This window comes from Acomys russatus, chromosome 25 (assembly GCF_903995435.1).
Source record: "Acomys russatus chromosome 25, mAcoRus1.1, whole genome shotgun sequence".
NCBI classification, from domain to species: Eukaryota; Metazoa; Chordata; class Mammalia; order Rodentia; family Muridae; genus Acomys; species Acomys russatus.
Window position 1 is genome coordinate 45,648,803 of NC_067161.1, and position 14,326 is coordinate 45,663,128.

The following is a 14,326-nucleotide window of genomic DNA, read 5'->3' on the forward strand; positions in this document are numbered from 1 at the left end:
ATGCTAATGATGACCCTGGTTTGATCCCTGCACGATATACTCACACGCTGACATACCACAGCCATATATCTTAAAACCTTGTAGACTATATGCCAGTTAAGATGAATAATTTCACTTGACCGATATGACCGAACACTTGACGCAGCCTCTAGTGTTCTTCCTGAGAGGCTGAGCTAGATGCCTTGGACGGCCAGGTCTCATGACCAGACGTTACTAGAAATCATTTACATCTATAGATACCTTTGCTCCCAATCTGCTCTCAGAGCAGCCCCTCCCACCTCTTCTCTTCTACCTGCATGATCTCTACCCTGGGTTCCACCATCCTGGCTCTGGGGCTAATTCTCCTGCTCTCAGGCTATCTACTTCTTCACTATGTTTTTTTTGTATTTTCTTATGATAGTTCTTAACCTATGGACAAAGAGACCACACACTCTGATGAGGCCCTCACAAACAAGGGAAGAAAGTCATAAGTCACAAAGCAAGCCATACTGCGGAGCCACTGTGAATGGCTTGCCTTGCCTGTGGGCAGCACTGGCTGCTGGCCTGCTAATTCTGTTCCCTCAGCCCAGTCCTTAGGGGCATAGATCGCATCCGCTACTGCCATGGTTTGTCTTAGTGTAATTAATTTGGTGTTGCTAAAATATTCCTGTAACATACATGGGTAAAGACTCCAAGACTATGCTTGCCTTGTTCTTTCTGCCAAAATAAATCATTGCCATTGCCTAGTTGGGCTTTTCTAGAACCTTCTTTAATGTAAACAGATAGGGCCACTTCGAAAATTCAATCTTATTGAGTGTTGAGTGTTTCTATGTCTTTAAAAACCATACCTGGAGAAAGAAAAAGGAAGGAGGAATGATGTGAATACATTATAATCTCAAAAAAAAAAAAAAAAAAAGAAATTATGTAAGTGTATCTCATGTGTCCTCCTTCACTTGCCTATTCCATTCTACAACTCCCTGGCAGCCAGAGTGCCTCGATAGACTTGCCTCAGAACACGAGGCAATGCCTCTGCCCCTTCCTCAATGAGCCATTAGTAACTTCCCAAATAGCGTTGCTCTTGGCGTTCTTGCACATGCCTTTTTGGGGACATTTTTCTACAGTCCTTCATGATGGAAAACAAGAAGGAAGGTTGCTTGATGTCAGATCATAGGCTTTTACACTTTAGTGAACCTACAGACGATGGAGGAGAGCAACTATTCACATGGCATTAGGTATTGTAAGTAGTCCATGGATGGCTTAAAGTGTGCATGAGGGTCTATGAAAACACTATGCTGGCTGCTTTGTATGTGGAACCTAAGCATCCAATGGTACACAGGTACCTACGGAAGAGTACAATTCCTATAATCCAAACCCACAGCACAATCCAACACAAGGTACTCACTTGGAAGCCTGGATCCATTCATCATAGAGTTCAAAGGTCATAAGAGGCTCTGGCAACTCTCGGAGATAAGACTTCAAAGCTCCTGGGTATAAATACAGTAAGGTGTTACAACACAACAGGACAAACTGCATCAGCCTGCGTTACTCCATTTGAACATGATTCCTTGGCCAATGTAAGACCAAACAATGGTTTCCCATGTGAACGGATGCCAGGCTTCAAGAGGACCTAGGCTGAAAATTACATAGCCCTACCCCTTGTTTTTCATATTACCTCACCTTCAGCTAGCTGTACAACCAAGGTAGGCTTCTTTAAATGATCAGAACAATCAGGAACCGAAGAGGGCCTGAGATGGGCATCTAAGGCCATTGCCCCTGACGAGGAGCCATACACTGTCTGTGCTATCGCTCCCCTGTGAACCCTGGCTCAGAGGCGAAGGGTACCCACCTGCAATGGCATGGGGGTCTGCCGAGTACTCCTGCACATCTACCACACAGCAGTCCAGAGCAGCTTTCAGCTTCTTCAGCTTGGAGGCTGAGGGGGCTACCCGGAAGAGGCCCTATCAACAGGATGGAGGGGTTAGAGGGTGGCAAGCAACTCAAAGGAACAAGAGAAAAACAGAGCGATGGAAAGTCTACCTACTCTTCCCTCTGGACCACTCTTCTTTAGCATTTCAACAACGGCCAAGTTCTGATGTTGCAGTTGCCTACTCTCCCTAGGCGTCTCCCTTAGATTCCAGCAACTCAGTAGTCCACCATGCTGTTCTCAGTGTGGCAGCTCACTGAACAGATTTAGTAAGTGTATTAGGGATCTGAGCCTTGGACTCTCAGGTGCCTGGTTCTTTTACACTTTATGTAAATCTTGGAGAATCTACTTGAGAGCTGTCAGACATGAAAGTCTGTCTATGGCAGTGGTTCTCGACCTTCCTAATGCCGGTACCCTTTAATTCAGTTCCTCATGTTGTGGTGACCCCCAACCATATAATTATTTTTGTTGCTACTTCATAACTGTACTTTTGCTACTGTTACGAAAATAATGGAAACCTGTGGTTTCCAGGGGTCTGAGGTGACCCTGTGAAAAGGTTATTTGGCCCCTCAAAGGGGTTGTGACCAGATTGAGGACCACTGGTCCATATGCATATGTGTACTTGAATGTACCCCGGGAAGCACCAAGTGAACTAAGTTGCATCTGTGTGCTGAGAAGGAGAAGATGTGGCAGTGCCCTGCAAAGCTCCAGGGTCCATTCTTAACTTGACTTTGGCATTACTACCACTTAGGTTCAGATTATAAAGCAAGGCTGAGGTAAACATGGATGCTTGGATGAGAAGATGAATGCAAGGCAGAGGTGGGAAGGAAGCCCCAGTGACAGGGCGTGAAGCGTGGGGTCCTCTGGCTTTCTAACATGACACATAAGATGACCCACAGACTGGCAAGGTGACCCTCGCTTCTTTTCAGTTTCACAGCAGTTCAGACATCCAAGCTCCTTCTGAAGAAAAAGTACCCAGTCTACGATGGAGCTTCAGGCTGCTGGAATGGCTAAGTCCCTTCTCGGTGGAGGATTGTGGTAACTTGAATGATGAATGACCCTGTAAGCGTCAGAGTTTGAACCCTTGGTCCCCAGTAGGTAGCCCTGTTTGGGGAGGTTTAGGAGGTGCAGCTTTGCTGGGGAGGTACATCACTGGATACAGGCTTTGAGAGTTGAAAGCTTCATGACACTCCCGAGTTGCTCTCTCTGCTTCATGCTTGCTGTGGAAGACGAAAGCTCTCAGCTTCCTGCCCTGTCAACGTGCCCGCCTATCTGTGCCCTAGACTTGGCCTGGAACATCAGTGAGGGCAGCTTGAGGTACAGGACTGTGTTGGCCTGAAGGAGAATGTCCCCCATAGGCTCATATGTTTGAATACTCAGTTCCCAGTTAGTGGGACTGTTTGGGGAGGATTAGGAGGTGTGGCCTTGTTGGAGGAGGTGTGTGTCACTGGTTGGGGGGAGGGGGAGGTCTTTGAAGTTTCAAAAGCTTCATGGCATCCCCAGTTAGCACTCTCTGCCTCCTGCTTGAGGATCAAGATGTGAGCTCCCGGCTGTTCCTGCTACCATGCCTTTGCTCCACCACCATGGACTCTGACCCTCTGAAACCAAAAGCCCTATATTAAATGTTTTCTTTTGCGAAAGGTCTTGGTTGTGGTGTTTTCTCACAGCAATAGAAAAGGAACTAAGACAGATACAGAAGTAAAACCACAAGGAGAGGAGGGAGTGAGTAGTGGCAGGCACGTGGCAGTGAATGCTGACAGTGGTTTTTGGAATTGTGCCTCCAAGAAAACAAAACCAGTGGGCTAGGAAAGGAATGGGAAGCTGCCCTGGGCTGCAAGGAGATATTCTTTTCTAGGCTGAGGAAAATCTAACCATATTTGTTAGTAAAAGAAAGGAGGAGCTTCAAAGTGGTGGTGGTGGGGAGGCAAAAGGTGGGGAGGTGAATTTGTCCAGAGATAGCCCAGGAAGGCAGGGATAAGACAGGGACCGTCAGAGGCCAGTGTACCCACTGACACTGACAAGGTGCCCGACAATGCTAAAGCAGTGCTGATATTTACAACATACAATGAGACTATGGCAGATACAATCTGCTTCTGACTAGATGAGGCAAGGGTTAGGGGCAACAAACTGAGGTGGACATGAACCAAGGTCTTGTCTAGGGACAAGACTCATTGTTTTCATCTTTGGTAAGTTTTTCTGTAATTACAAGAAATAACCAAGGCTATATATAGCAAGTTCCACACCAGCTTGACCTACAGGATGAGATACTGCTTAAAAAAAAAAAAAGGAAGGAAGGAAGGAAGGAAGGAAGGAAGTCAGAGATAGATACATAGATAAAAAGATGGGTGGATAGATAGATAGATAGATAACAGCCTCCTCCATGAGACTTTCTTGAAAACCATTTCTTACATTTTTTTTCACTGATAACAACTGTGAAATTGTAAGAAAGTTTTAACCATATAGAGATAAACAAAACAAAAGGCCCATATTTATTCACCACTTTTTTTCAGTGTGTATGGGAAATGTCTGCAAATGTGGGCAGGTGTGAACATATGCATGGACACCAGAGTATTTTCCCTAGTGCTCTCCATCTTAGGCTCTTGAAAAGGGGTGCCTTGCCAAACCTGGAATTCCCAGGACTGTGGCTAGGAAGGAGTCCAGTCAAGCCCAGAACTCCAATCTGTGCTCCCTCCTATCCCAGCACTAAAGTTACAGGAGTTCACATGCACCCATTCTTTACATGGGTGTTGGGGATCTCAATTGAGGCCCTCACACTTGCACAACAGATACTGAAGGACTGAGCCATCCCTCTAGCTCCGTAGTTAGTCTTTTCCCCTTTTAAGTTTTGTGCTTTTTATACTTAAGTTTTCCATTTTTTAGGAGATCACCTACATTTTTGGTGATTAAACTTAAAAGACATGCATCCACGGATTATATATTTATTGTTTATCAATTGAAGTGGATGATGATTTTCCATCTCAGCCCTTATTTTGTGTTCATATGCAGGGTTGTTTAAGCTTTCTCTCGGAGAAAAAGAAATCAAAGCAGCAGCTAGAGCTGCTTCTATGACCTTTGGGCAATTTCTATTAAGTGGACTGAGTGATATCACGAGGAGGCTGGACTGCGGCCATGGGTTTTGTTTGTTTGTTTGTCTGTTGTTGTTATTGCTGTTGTTTTACATTTGAGACAAGGTCTCACTATGCAGCCCTGGCTGGTGTAGAACTTACTATGTAGACCAGCCTTTCCTTCCTGAGATCTGGAATTGAAGGTGTGCACCACCACGCCTGGCTGGCCAGTCTACAAGTTGAGAGTTGTTATCTTTGACCCACTGCTCATTGCATTTTGTGGTGGGGTTGATACTGTCCTCTAGCTCTCTGGTTCTTTACTAAGTAGTTATAGTTGATGCACAATTTCTGCTTTGGTAAGATGCTATGGTTTCTTCATAAATAACTTGAAAAATCTCACAGTGAATATTATAGTTTCTTCCCATTATAACCCTTGTTTCAAGTCTTTTGTACAATACATTATTACCTGTTCTCAACACAAACGCTCTAGGAAACCGGCGTTCAGGGAAGGAATCACAACCATGGTACTCAACAATGACAGCGCTTTCTTTCTCTTATCTGATTATCTAACTCATCAACATCTCCACCGTTGTTTAAAATGAGACAATGATTTTCTTCATCACAGCCATCATATAAAAACTGCCCTTCTTGAGCGGTATCACCCATATTTCTGTACTTCAGTCCTGATCTTGATGCAAGTTCTTTGCCTGGTGTGGGTTTCCAGCCCCTGGTGCACCAGTGATCAGGATGATCAGGAGCTTCACAGTCCTCCTTCGCAAGCAGCCAGCTCCTCAGCTCACACGTGGCCCATAAATTTTATTTATATATTATCTAATATGCAGAATAGGCCTGGCACACAAAAAACAGCCAACATGAATGTGCATAATGCTGCCTTCCCTTTCTTCTTCAGCCCTTACGTTTTTCCTATCTGCCCTTGCACTTGTTAAGGAAAACAGCCTGTCTTGACTAATCATCCTTTTGGACAGATGCTAGACTCATCTCTTCCAGTAAGTTTATAATCCCTCACCCCATGTTTATATTTTGCTCAGTATCAAATGACTCATCTCTTGCAATAAGTCTATAACCCTTTCACCCCATGTTTATATTTTGTTTAGTAACAAATACTGAGCCCATAGCACGCCCTACACCAGTACCGAGTGGCTGATCAGGCTAAAGGAAGATGGAGTAAAGATGTTGCTGTAGCCTATAAATAAAGCCAAACAAATGACTGACTAGGTAAGACAAGCACGGACCGCCATCAATTAACTCCTCATAGGCCTTCCTTACAGGAGGCGCCTAAAACATCACTCTAATGTCACAGTTAGTCAGGTCTCATTGTGACAAAGAAGATCTGGATCAAAAGGAAGAGATGTGAATGGGTAAGAGCACTGTTCTGAAAATCAGAAACTTACTAAGCCAAAGGAGGGGAACGAAGAGGAGGAGGACCTAGGAAAAGCAAAAGGAACAGGAAAAGGGAAAGGAGGAAGGAGGAGGAGAGAAGGACGAGAAGGAAGCAGAGGACGAGGGAAGAAAAGAGTGGAAAAGGAGGAGGAGGAGGAGGAGGTAAAATTAATAGTAATAAAAACAGCAGCAGATTGTTCAAAGAACCACATCTCCCATGAAATGTGAAGAAGGGATGTCTAGAATTTGGTTGTACAGCCCTTGTAGGCAGCCGTCAATCTCCCATAGTCCTCTGTTCTCTCTGTGAAAGTGAAAGTTCTCAAGAGAAGGCAGTGCCTGTTAGCATCTGCAGAAGAGACAATAGTGCCTTGTATCACCACATCTTAATTTAGGGATCCAGGGTAGGGATGCTACAGGGGTAAAAGTCCTCCAGACCCCGCCTCTTGGAAGAACAGACCAGCTGGGGGATGGGCATGGCTGCTTTGTTCTTACCTCTGTTGTAAGTGGTTTTTCCCAACCCCAAGCTCCCGGAATAATCACTCATGAGAATAGTTAAATATATACAAATACCTAGGCCATATAGTTAGGCTCTTTTCTGCCTAGCTCATAACTTAAAATATCCCTTTATACTACTTTACATTCTGCCATGTGGCTGCTTCCCTGGACTCAGGCACCCATCTTCCTCACATCTTGCTGGCTGAATCTTCGGCATCTGTCTCTATGCCAGAATCCCTCAGCCTGCCAGATGTTCCACTTCCTATGTCTTGCCTAAGCTATAGGCCACAGGTTTTTGTTACTGGCAGGCGACGCTTCCGTACAGACACAAGATATTCCTTCTACGTACCTCCTCCTGCATCCCACACTCCAGCAGCATTGTTACACACGCCTCTATAGGGAAGGCAATCTCACGGCCACTGATCATGAGGTGCTCCTCCAGGGGCTTCCCAAAGGAAGGCTTCTCCACCCAGGCCTCTGGGGAGGGGTGAGCAAGAAGGGGGTCAGTTAGTCGTGTCCCAAGGCCACCCATGCAGACTCTTTCTCCTCTTGTCCAGATTTTACACAGAGTACCAAAGAAACAGAGGGTTCAGATGACTGCCCATTCGTGTGGCTGAGTGGACAGTGGAAAGGCGTGCAGAGCACTGTACCTGGCACACTGGCACCACATTAATGTGACACTACACATAACCACTCATCCCCTTTGAAGGGTGGAGGGATGAGCTCAGCGTTGGGTCACTGATGAACACCAGCTCTAGGAGGTCTGCCAGCTCTTTGATACATGAGCATCTCCAGGACAGCACAGGCAGGCTCCCCGCCCTCCCAGCTCAGAGGGACGCTTGCACTTACCCTGCTGTGCTTTGATTTGAGGCAACACAGCCTGCAGCAGTGTCAGCGACTTCCTGTGGTACTCAGCTTGCACTTCTATTAGCTGAGAAAACACAAGAACACACATGACCCTTTGCCAAAGGGAAGCAGGCTTCCACAGTGGCTTGCACTCATCACAAAGGCTCTCGCCCATGGTGGGAGCAGGCAGGACTGCCCTCAGCCTCCTATAGTGACCATATGCTTCAGCCAGTATGGAAAAAAGGGGGATCACTCTGAGTGACAATGGGCAGGGTAGAAGAATTGGGAATAGGGGAATCTGACTGAGCTGGAGCCTGCCTGACAGAACTTGCTTTGGATCACCTGACCTCACCTAGTCCCCCCATCCTCAAAGCTAAAGGTGGCAATGAAAGGTGCAACAATTGGTGAATGTAAGTGGAAGAACACGTGCCGAGGGCCATTTGCCTGTAAGATGTACACAAGTTAGAGCACCCTGTGCACTAATTTCTGTGAGTCAGCTGAACACGTAAGTGGTCGGAAAGCACGTGGTTCTACTTCTGCAAATACACTGGGAGGCATAATGGCTTTGACTATAGTCCTGGGGTCCTGGGAACAAACTCTTCAAGGTGTTCTCCTCACCATGCTATCTGTTAAAGAAACAACTCTGATGTTGCTTAGGGCCAAGGAAAACTCATGAGCAAGAGTGACTGCATTTATTTTCTGGCTGTCCATCTCCCTAAAACTAACTAAAAGCCTGGCACAGAGCATAAACAATGACAGCCTCAGTGTGGGACAAATGGAACCTGAGGCCTGAGAAAACAGAGGTAGGTGAAAGCCAGGGCTGGGTGGCAGCGCTTCATTGGCTTTGGTGACTCTAGCATTTCGTAAGTCACACCAATGGGATGCATTTGAAAATATACTACTGCAGCGGCTTGAATGAGACATGGCTCCCACAGCCTCCAGTGTCGGAGCACTTGGTCTCCACAGGGTGGTGCCCTTGGGAGTAGGGTTGAGGTGGTGGGCCTTGCTGGAGGAAACATGTCACTGTTGGCAGGCTTGGGGAGGATAAACCTTGCCTACTTCCAGCTTGCTCTCTCTGCTTCCTGCTTGCATTTGAGGATGTTAGCTCTCAGCTTCCTACTCAGATCTCCATGCCTGGCTGCAGCCATGCCTCCCCTCCATGTCCCAGGTAAACCCTTCCTTACAAGAGCCACTTTGGGCCGTGGTATTTGACAACAGCAACAGGAAACGAATCACTATAGCTACTTGGAAGCAGACCTTCCACACTGGAAGTGATATGCCACTTATCAGCTCTTTTGTAGGTACGTGTGTGTGTGTGAAAGGGGAAACTGCAAAGTCTGCACCCTAACAATGCCAGGAAAGTGCCACAGCCCACAGCTGCTCACCCAGTGGACACCCCTGAACGCTTTATACTGCTCAGATCTGCCTGTCTGCCTGCTACTCTCTCTGGCTCACTTCTTTTCTCATCCCATCATTTCACTGGTCGTGATGTAAAAGCCGGTGGGTTTTTAGCTTTGTTTTCAACTTTTGGAAGGGTTGCGCTCAATTGTTTTCCCTGTTGTATGATTCCTGTCTATGCTTTTCTGCTATTTATTTAGCCTTATGTTTACTCTGGCAAGGAGTTAGGGTCCAAATTACCAGGACTGGATAGCTGAAGTTCAGGTGACTCAGATGCTATCTCTGGGCTCTAAATCTGATCTCAACTAAAAAGAGGTCAGCAGCCAGGCCAAATCAGTCACTACTTATCTTCTTGCTCTGAACTTGGCAGAAATCTTCAATAGAAACATATATGCCTTGGAGCGGGGCGGGGGCGGGGTGGGGGAGTTGAATGGTTTCTTGTTTTTCTCAAGTCCTTTGCTGTCATGAATCTAGGTTTCTCAGCATGGCTCCTCCTGGCTTTCTGGGTTGGACATTTCTGTTGTAGGTACTGGACATCTGAAGAGGCTTAGCATTTTCCTTTGCCTCTGCCATTGACACAGGACCACAGCCTTCCTGAGCAGGGACAAACCAGGGGCCTCTGCAGACTTCCCAAGTCTTCTAGGAAGGGGGATGAACATCACTCTTGCTTGAGAATCACTGCTACGGGTTAACTAAACCGTGATAATCCTTGGGGATGAGGTTCTGTTTTAAGCTTAGGATTTATAAATCCACAGATGGAGGGCAGGTTTCACCTAGAGACTGTACAGGCAGAGCACAGCCCCCACCCCTGCCCCACCCCCACCCCTGCCCCACCCCCACCCCACCCCTACCCCTGCCCCACCCCCACCCCTGCCCCACCCCCACCCCCGCCCCTCCTCTAGTGATGCTTTCAGGAATCACAAGGTAACAGGGCCCCTCGCCTATATGCCCACTTCCTCTGCTGCCCACGCCATGACACAGACTTTCTGCAGTCTTGCCCAGGTGGATACTCACTGTTTGAAAGTAGTTTGCATAGTCAATTTCTTTGGCCACAAAACTGTACATGTCAGCGGAGAGCTGGTCCTGTGAAGGGAAAATACACAAGCAAGGTTAAAAAAAGATATTAGGGGAGGTAGCCAACACCTGTCCCAGACAGTGTGAGAGGAGAGGGCTTAAACTCTGCCACGGATGATTTTTCAATAGAATGTGATGTATCACATACTCTTCCTGTGGGACTTCCAACCTCCCAGCCACAGTTCTAGGAATGGGGGATTCTGAAAGTCTACCACACTAGAAGTCTACCCAGAGCTCTAAGTTATGGACTAGTAAGTCCGAGCTGGTATGGGGCAGTGATGTGCAAATGAGCTCTCTACACCTCTGCAGCTTGCCCCCACCACCACCTGCCACCTGAAGCAGCATAGCGGCTCACCTCCCTCTGCCACCCCCTTCTCTTTACCTTCCCATTAGCCTACACCCTCAAACTGATTATAGATGGCTGTGAGCACATGGGAAAGTGACAGAAAGACAGTGACTTGTGGGAATCCTGGATAGACAGGGTGCATGGCGGCGGACTTGGCCAACTCTGACCTCCTATGCTGCACACAAACGTAACAAAGCTAAAGGTTCCTCACTGTTAGGCTTTCCATGGACTTGGGTGGCAACAGCCTAATGGCTGCTCTGGCATCTGGAACATTTTATTCTGAGAAGAATGGGTTTCAGTTCCAAGAGACAGGCCCAGTGTGCACAGTAAGTATTCTCTGAGCAGCACACACTGGTGGTAATAGCATCTTGAAGATGCCACTCCTCTGTCCTTGTGTGTGGAAGCCATGTGGCATCCAGAGGCCACGGTCCCTAGAGGAGGCACTCTCTGAGAAGAGCTGGGACACTGGAGTGAGACAGGCAGAGCGATAACACAGAGACAACACACATCCCGAGCAACAGAAGCAGGCAGCCCAGCGCTTCAGGAAGAGTTGGTTTGCGAGAGCTTGGGCAGTCATCAGTGCCCTTGGCCTCTCCAGCTTCCCAGTGAGCTGACTCTCCCTGAGAACACAGAGAGGGGAGGCATGGCCAACTCCCTTCCCAGGATCCTTATGGAGTTCTTGCATATAAGGCAACAGAACCAAGTCATATAGGTGGGATGTGGGGGGAAGACACCGATCCTCTGGGGACCTCACTAGGACTTCTCACCTAGGTTTAAATGAACTAGACCAGCCTGAGCTTGGTCCATAAGCAACGGATGCAGAAAGAGTTATCTTTCATCCAGATATGCTTAGGTGCGGAGCTCCATGCCACATAGAGTTCTCATCCAACCCTTTGAGGTCAGTTCCTTGCCCCCTAGAAAACTGCCCTCAAACCTTCTATCATCTGAATTCGGGCAAGTGGACATAAATCAAACCATAGCTTTATGTACGCAGTCTTTGGAGATGCTGGGGATTGAACTTGGGGCCTTACATACACACATACGAAGCCCTTTACACCCGAGCTGCAGCCACAATCCTTTAGATAAGAGCTAGGTTTCTAATTTGGGGTCAGCACGCTACAGAGTCCAGTGACCTCTTCCATATGTTGATCTCGAAATACTCAGCTTGGCAAAGGCGTGACTGTTATTTGCTGAATGAACAAATGACATGAAGCCCCAGAGCAGACACATTTCCCAAAGAATAAATCAGGCTCCCAACCCCATCAGCTCTTTCCTCAGAGCACCGCTCCGCAGGCTGCCAGGTGCCAAATGTTTATGAGGAAGCCTCATCTGGGGTCTACCCCAAGGGCCACCTCTGCAGCGGCTCTGGGCAGCAGACATCTGTCGCAAGGGTGAGAGCGGCTTCACAAAGGCCACAGGGAAGCAAACCAGGATCTGGTCAACAGCAGAGAGGACTCCTTGCCACATCTCATGCACCTTCATATGCTACGATGGTCTCCAAGAAGATGAAAGGCTATTTCCCCCCACATTTGGTTAGATACCTGTGCCGTTAAACCTAACAACACAGTTTCAGAATATGCTGAACTGTAAATAAGAATAAAGGTGAAAACTATAAATCAAGTTTGTAATTATCTAAATCACCTACAAAGAGGAAAAAAAATAAACTATCCTCATCTATCAATGTAGCTATTGGTCTCGGTTGTCAACTTGACTATTATCAGCCTTGCCGAAGACTCCTGAATGACATCTATATGTCTGTGGGGCTGTTTCCATGAAGGTCAGACATGAAGTAGGCAGCACCTGACAACGGGGGCGTGGCCCAGATAAAAAGAAAGTCTGAGGAAAAGTGTTGTGTGAGGTCACCTTTGCTCCTCCTGTGTCAGACATGTCCAGTCCTGCTGCATTCTCTGATGCCATCACCCCTGCTTCTGTGGTGTTTCTCAACACCAGTGACTCTTCAGGAATGTTCTAGGCTTTCAGTGCTAGAAGGGGACTGCCAAGGCACCCAGCTTCTTGGACTGAGCTGGCTGCCAAATGTGGCATCGTCTGTGTGGAGCTGGTTTTGTGTGCTTGCAGAATGCATGAGTGAGTGGGTCCAGGAAGGCAGGGAGGTCCCGCGGCATGCACCAGGGTCAGGTCCCCTTCATGGAGCTCCAAATGGGGCTGTGCATGAAGCTGTGACGATGAAGTCTCAATTTCAGTAGAAACTCCAGGATACCAAAGATGCCAGAATTGTGGGATGTTTTCTTCGGGGCACTGAGTGCAGTGTCCCAAGACAGAAGTCACATGTGCCATAGGGAACATGACTGACATACTGATACAGTGACTCTGCTGTTGGACAATGTGTTTCTATGTCCTCACTAGTTTGCTATGGAATAAGTGCGCATTCGCATGTTTCTGGACCCATCTCTATGGCAAAGTGGGTGGTTGATTTATGATTCTGAACATCAGAACTAAAATAGACTGCCAAACGCTGATCAGAAAGATCAGTCTCCTGCAAGGAAAAAAGTCATAAATGTTGGTCTTCCATAACCGTTTTTATTTAATCGCCATCAAATATATGAGAGAAATTCAAATGATATGTTGTTAGTTTATTTTTTATAGAGGCTAATTTCCTTAGATTTATTGTGCCTGTCAATTCTATTTATTGCCCACTGTCAGTTCCTTGACATGTACAGTGGAGAGCAATGGTCTGCGGCCCTGTGACAAATGTCGAGTTGGCTTGTCTTTTTTATTTATTTTTGTGTTTTTGAGTGTATGACTCTAAGCTTTTAATTTCACTAGAAATTCACTAAGAGAGGAAGACGGCTAGACTTGGGGGATGCAATGCATGGCTTTCCTCTTTCTAAGGTTGATTAGCCCATTGTGTGTGTGTGTGTGTGTGTTAAACTTTGGCAAAACAACTCCTTCTGAGAACAGACCTTGTTAAGAATGACAGAGAGGGCTTGCCTCAAAGGCCTGGGTTCCAGAGTTCAGACCGTCCGCGCTGATGCAGACGCCAGGTGGCCTGGGGCTGCCTGTCCTCCCGGCGTTCTGGAGGGGAAGGGATGAGGGATCCATGGAGCAAGTTCGCCAGCTATACGATGTGAGTGTGTGAGCTCTGGGCTCAGGTGACAGGTGTTGCCTCAGCATATGAGGCAGAGAATGATCAAGGAAGACTAGACACCTGACTTCAGCCTCTGGCCTCCACATGCATGCACACACACACACTATCTGGAGAAATCCAATTTTAAAAATATGGAGTCCACTTTTTTATGCAGATTCTCAATAAACACTAAGAGAAAAATGAAAGAATGGTATAAATAATATTTAGAGCAACATTTACTTAGAATTTCCTAAAATGAACAAAAAATCAATAGATCCAGGAAAGGCACACAATACCACACTGAATAGAATATATATAAAAATTAGACACAGATGAACAATATTTAAACTTCAGCAGTTCAAACATAAAGACAAAATCTTGGGGCAAAGTGACACGGGGGAAAAAGAGCTAATTTTAAATCAAAATGCAGGCAAGCTAGCACACAAGCACAGAATATTTAAATATCAAGAGGAAAACATTAAAATACCAACTCAGAGTACCATACTCTGAGATATTATTCTTTACAAGTAAAGGAGAAATAAGGGCGTGGTCAGACAATGAAAGATTGAAGAGCTGCATTGCCCTAGACACACCATGGGAGAAACAGATGTTAGAATGATTCTGCTGAGAAAGAATGTGACACAGGTCAGACGCCCAGAGCCGCAGAAAGAAAGAGCACAGTAGAGCAAATAACAGAGGGTGATGAGTCTTCA

At 46.7% G+C, this 14,326-nt stretch overlaps 1 protein-coding gene across 5 annotated transcripts in view; it reads right to left on the minus strand.

The window, feature by feature from the left end:
* Nucleotides 1-14,326, minus strand: part of Arhgap44 (Rho GTPase activating protein 44) — a 157,172-nt gene that overhangs the window by 27,670 nt on the left and 115,176 nt on the right. For all 5 annotated transcript variants that reach the window (XM_051168217.1, XM_051168214.1, XM_051168216.1 and 2 more), the window contains exons 8-12: nucleotides 10,123-10,191; nucleotides 7,714-7,795; nucleotides 7,214-7,341; nucleotides 1,826-1,937; nucleotides 1,382-1,463 (exon numbers count right to left, since the gene is read on the minus strand). In XM_051168217.1, coding sequence (XP_051024174.1) covers nucleotides 1,382-1,463; nucleotides 1,826-1,937; nucleotides 7,214-7,341; nucleotides 7,714-7,795; nucleotides 10,123-10,191 — 473 coding nt within the window. The remainder of the gene's footprint in view (nucleotides 1-1,381; nucleotides 1,464-1,825; nucleotides 1,938-7,213; nucleotides 7,342-7,713; nucleotides 7,796-10,122; nucleotides 10,192-14,326) is intronic.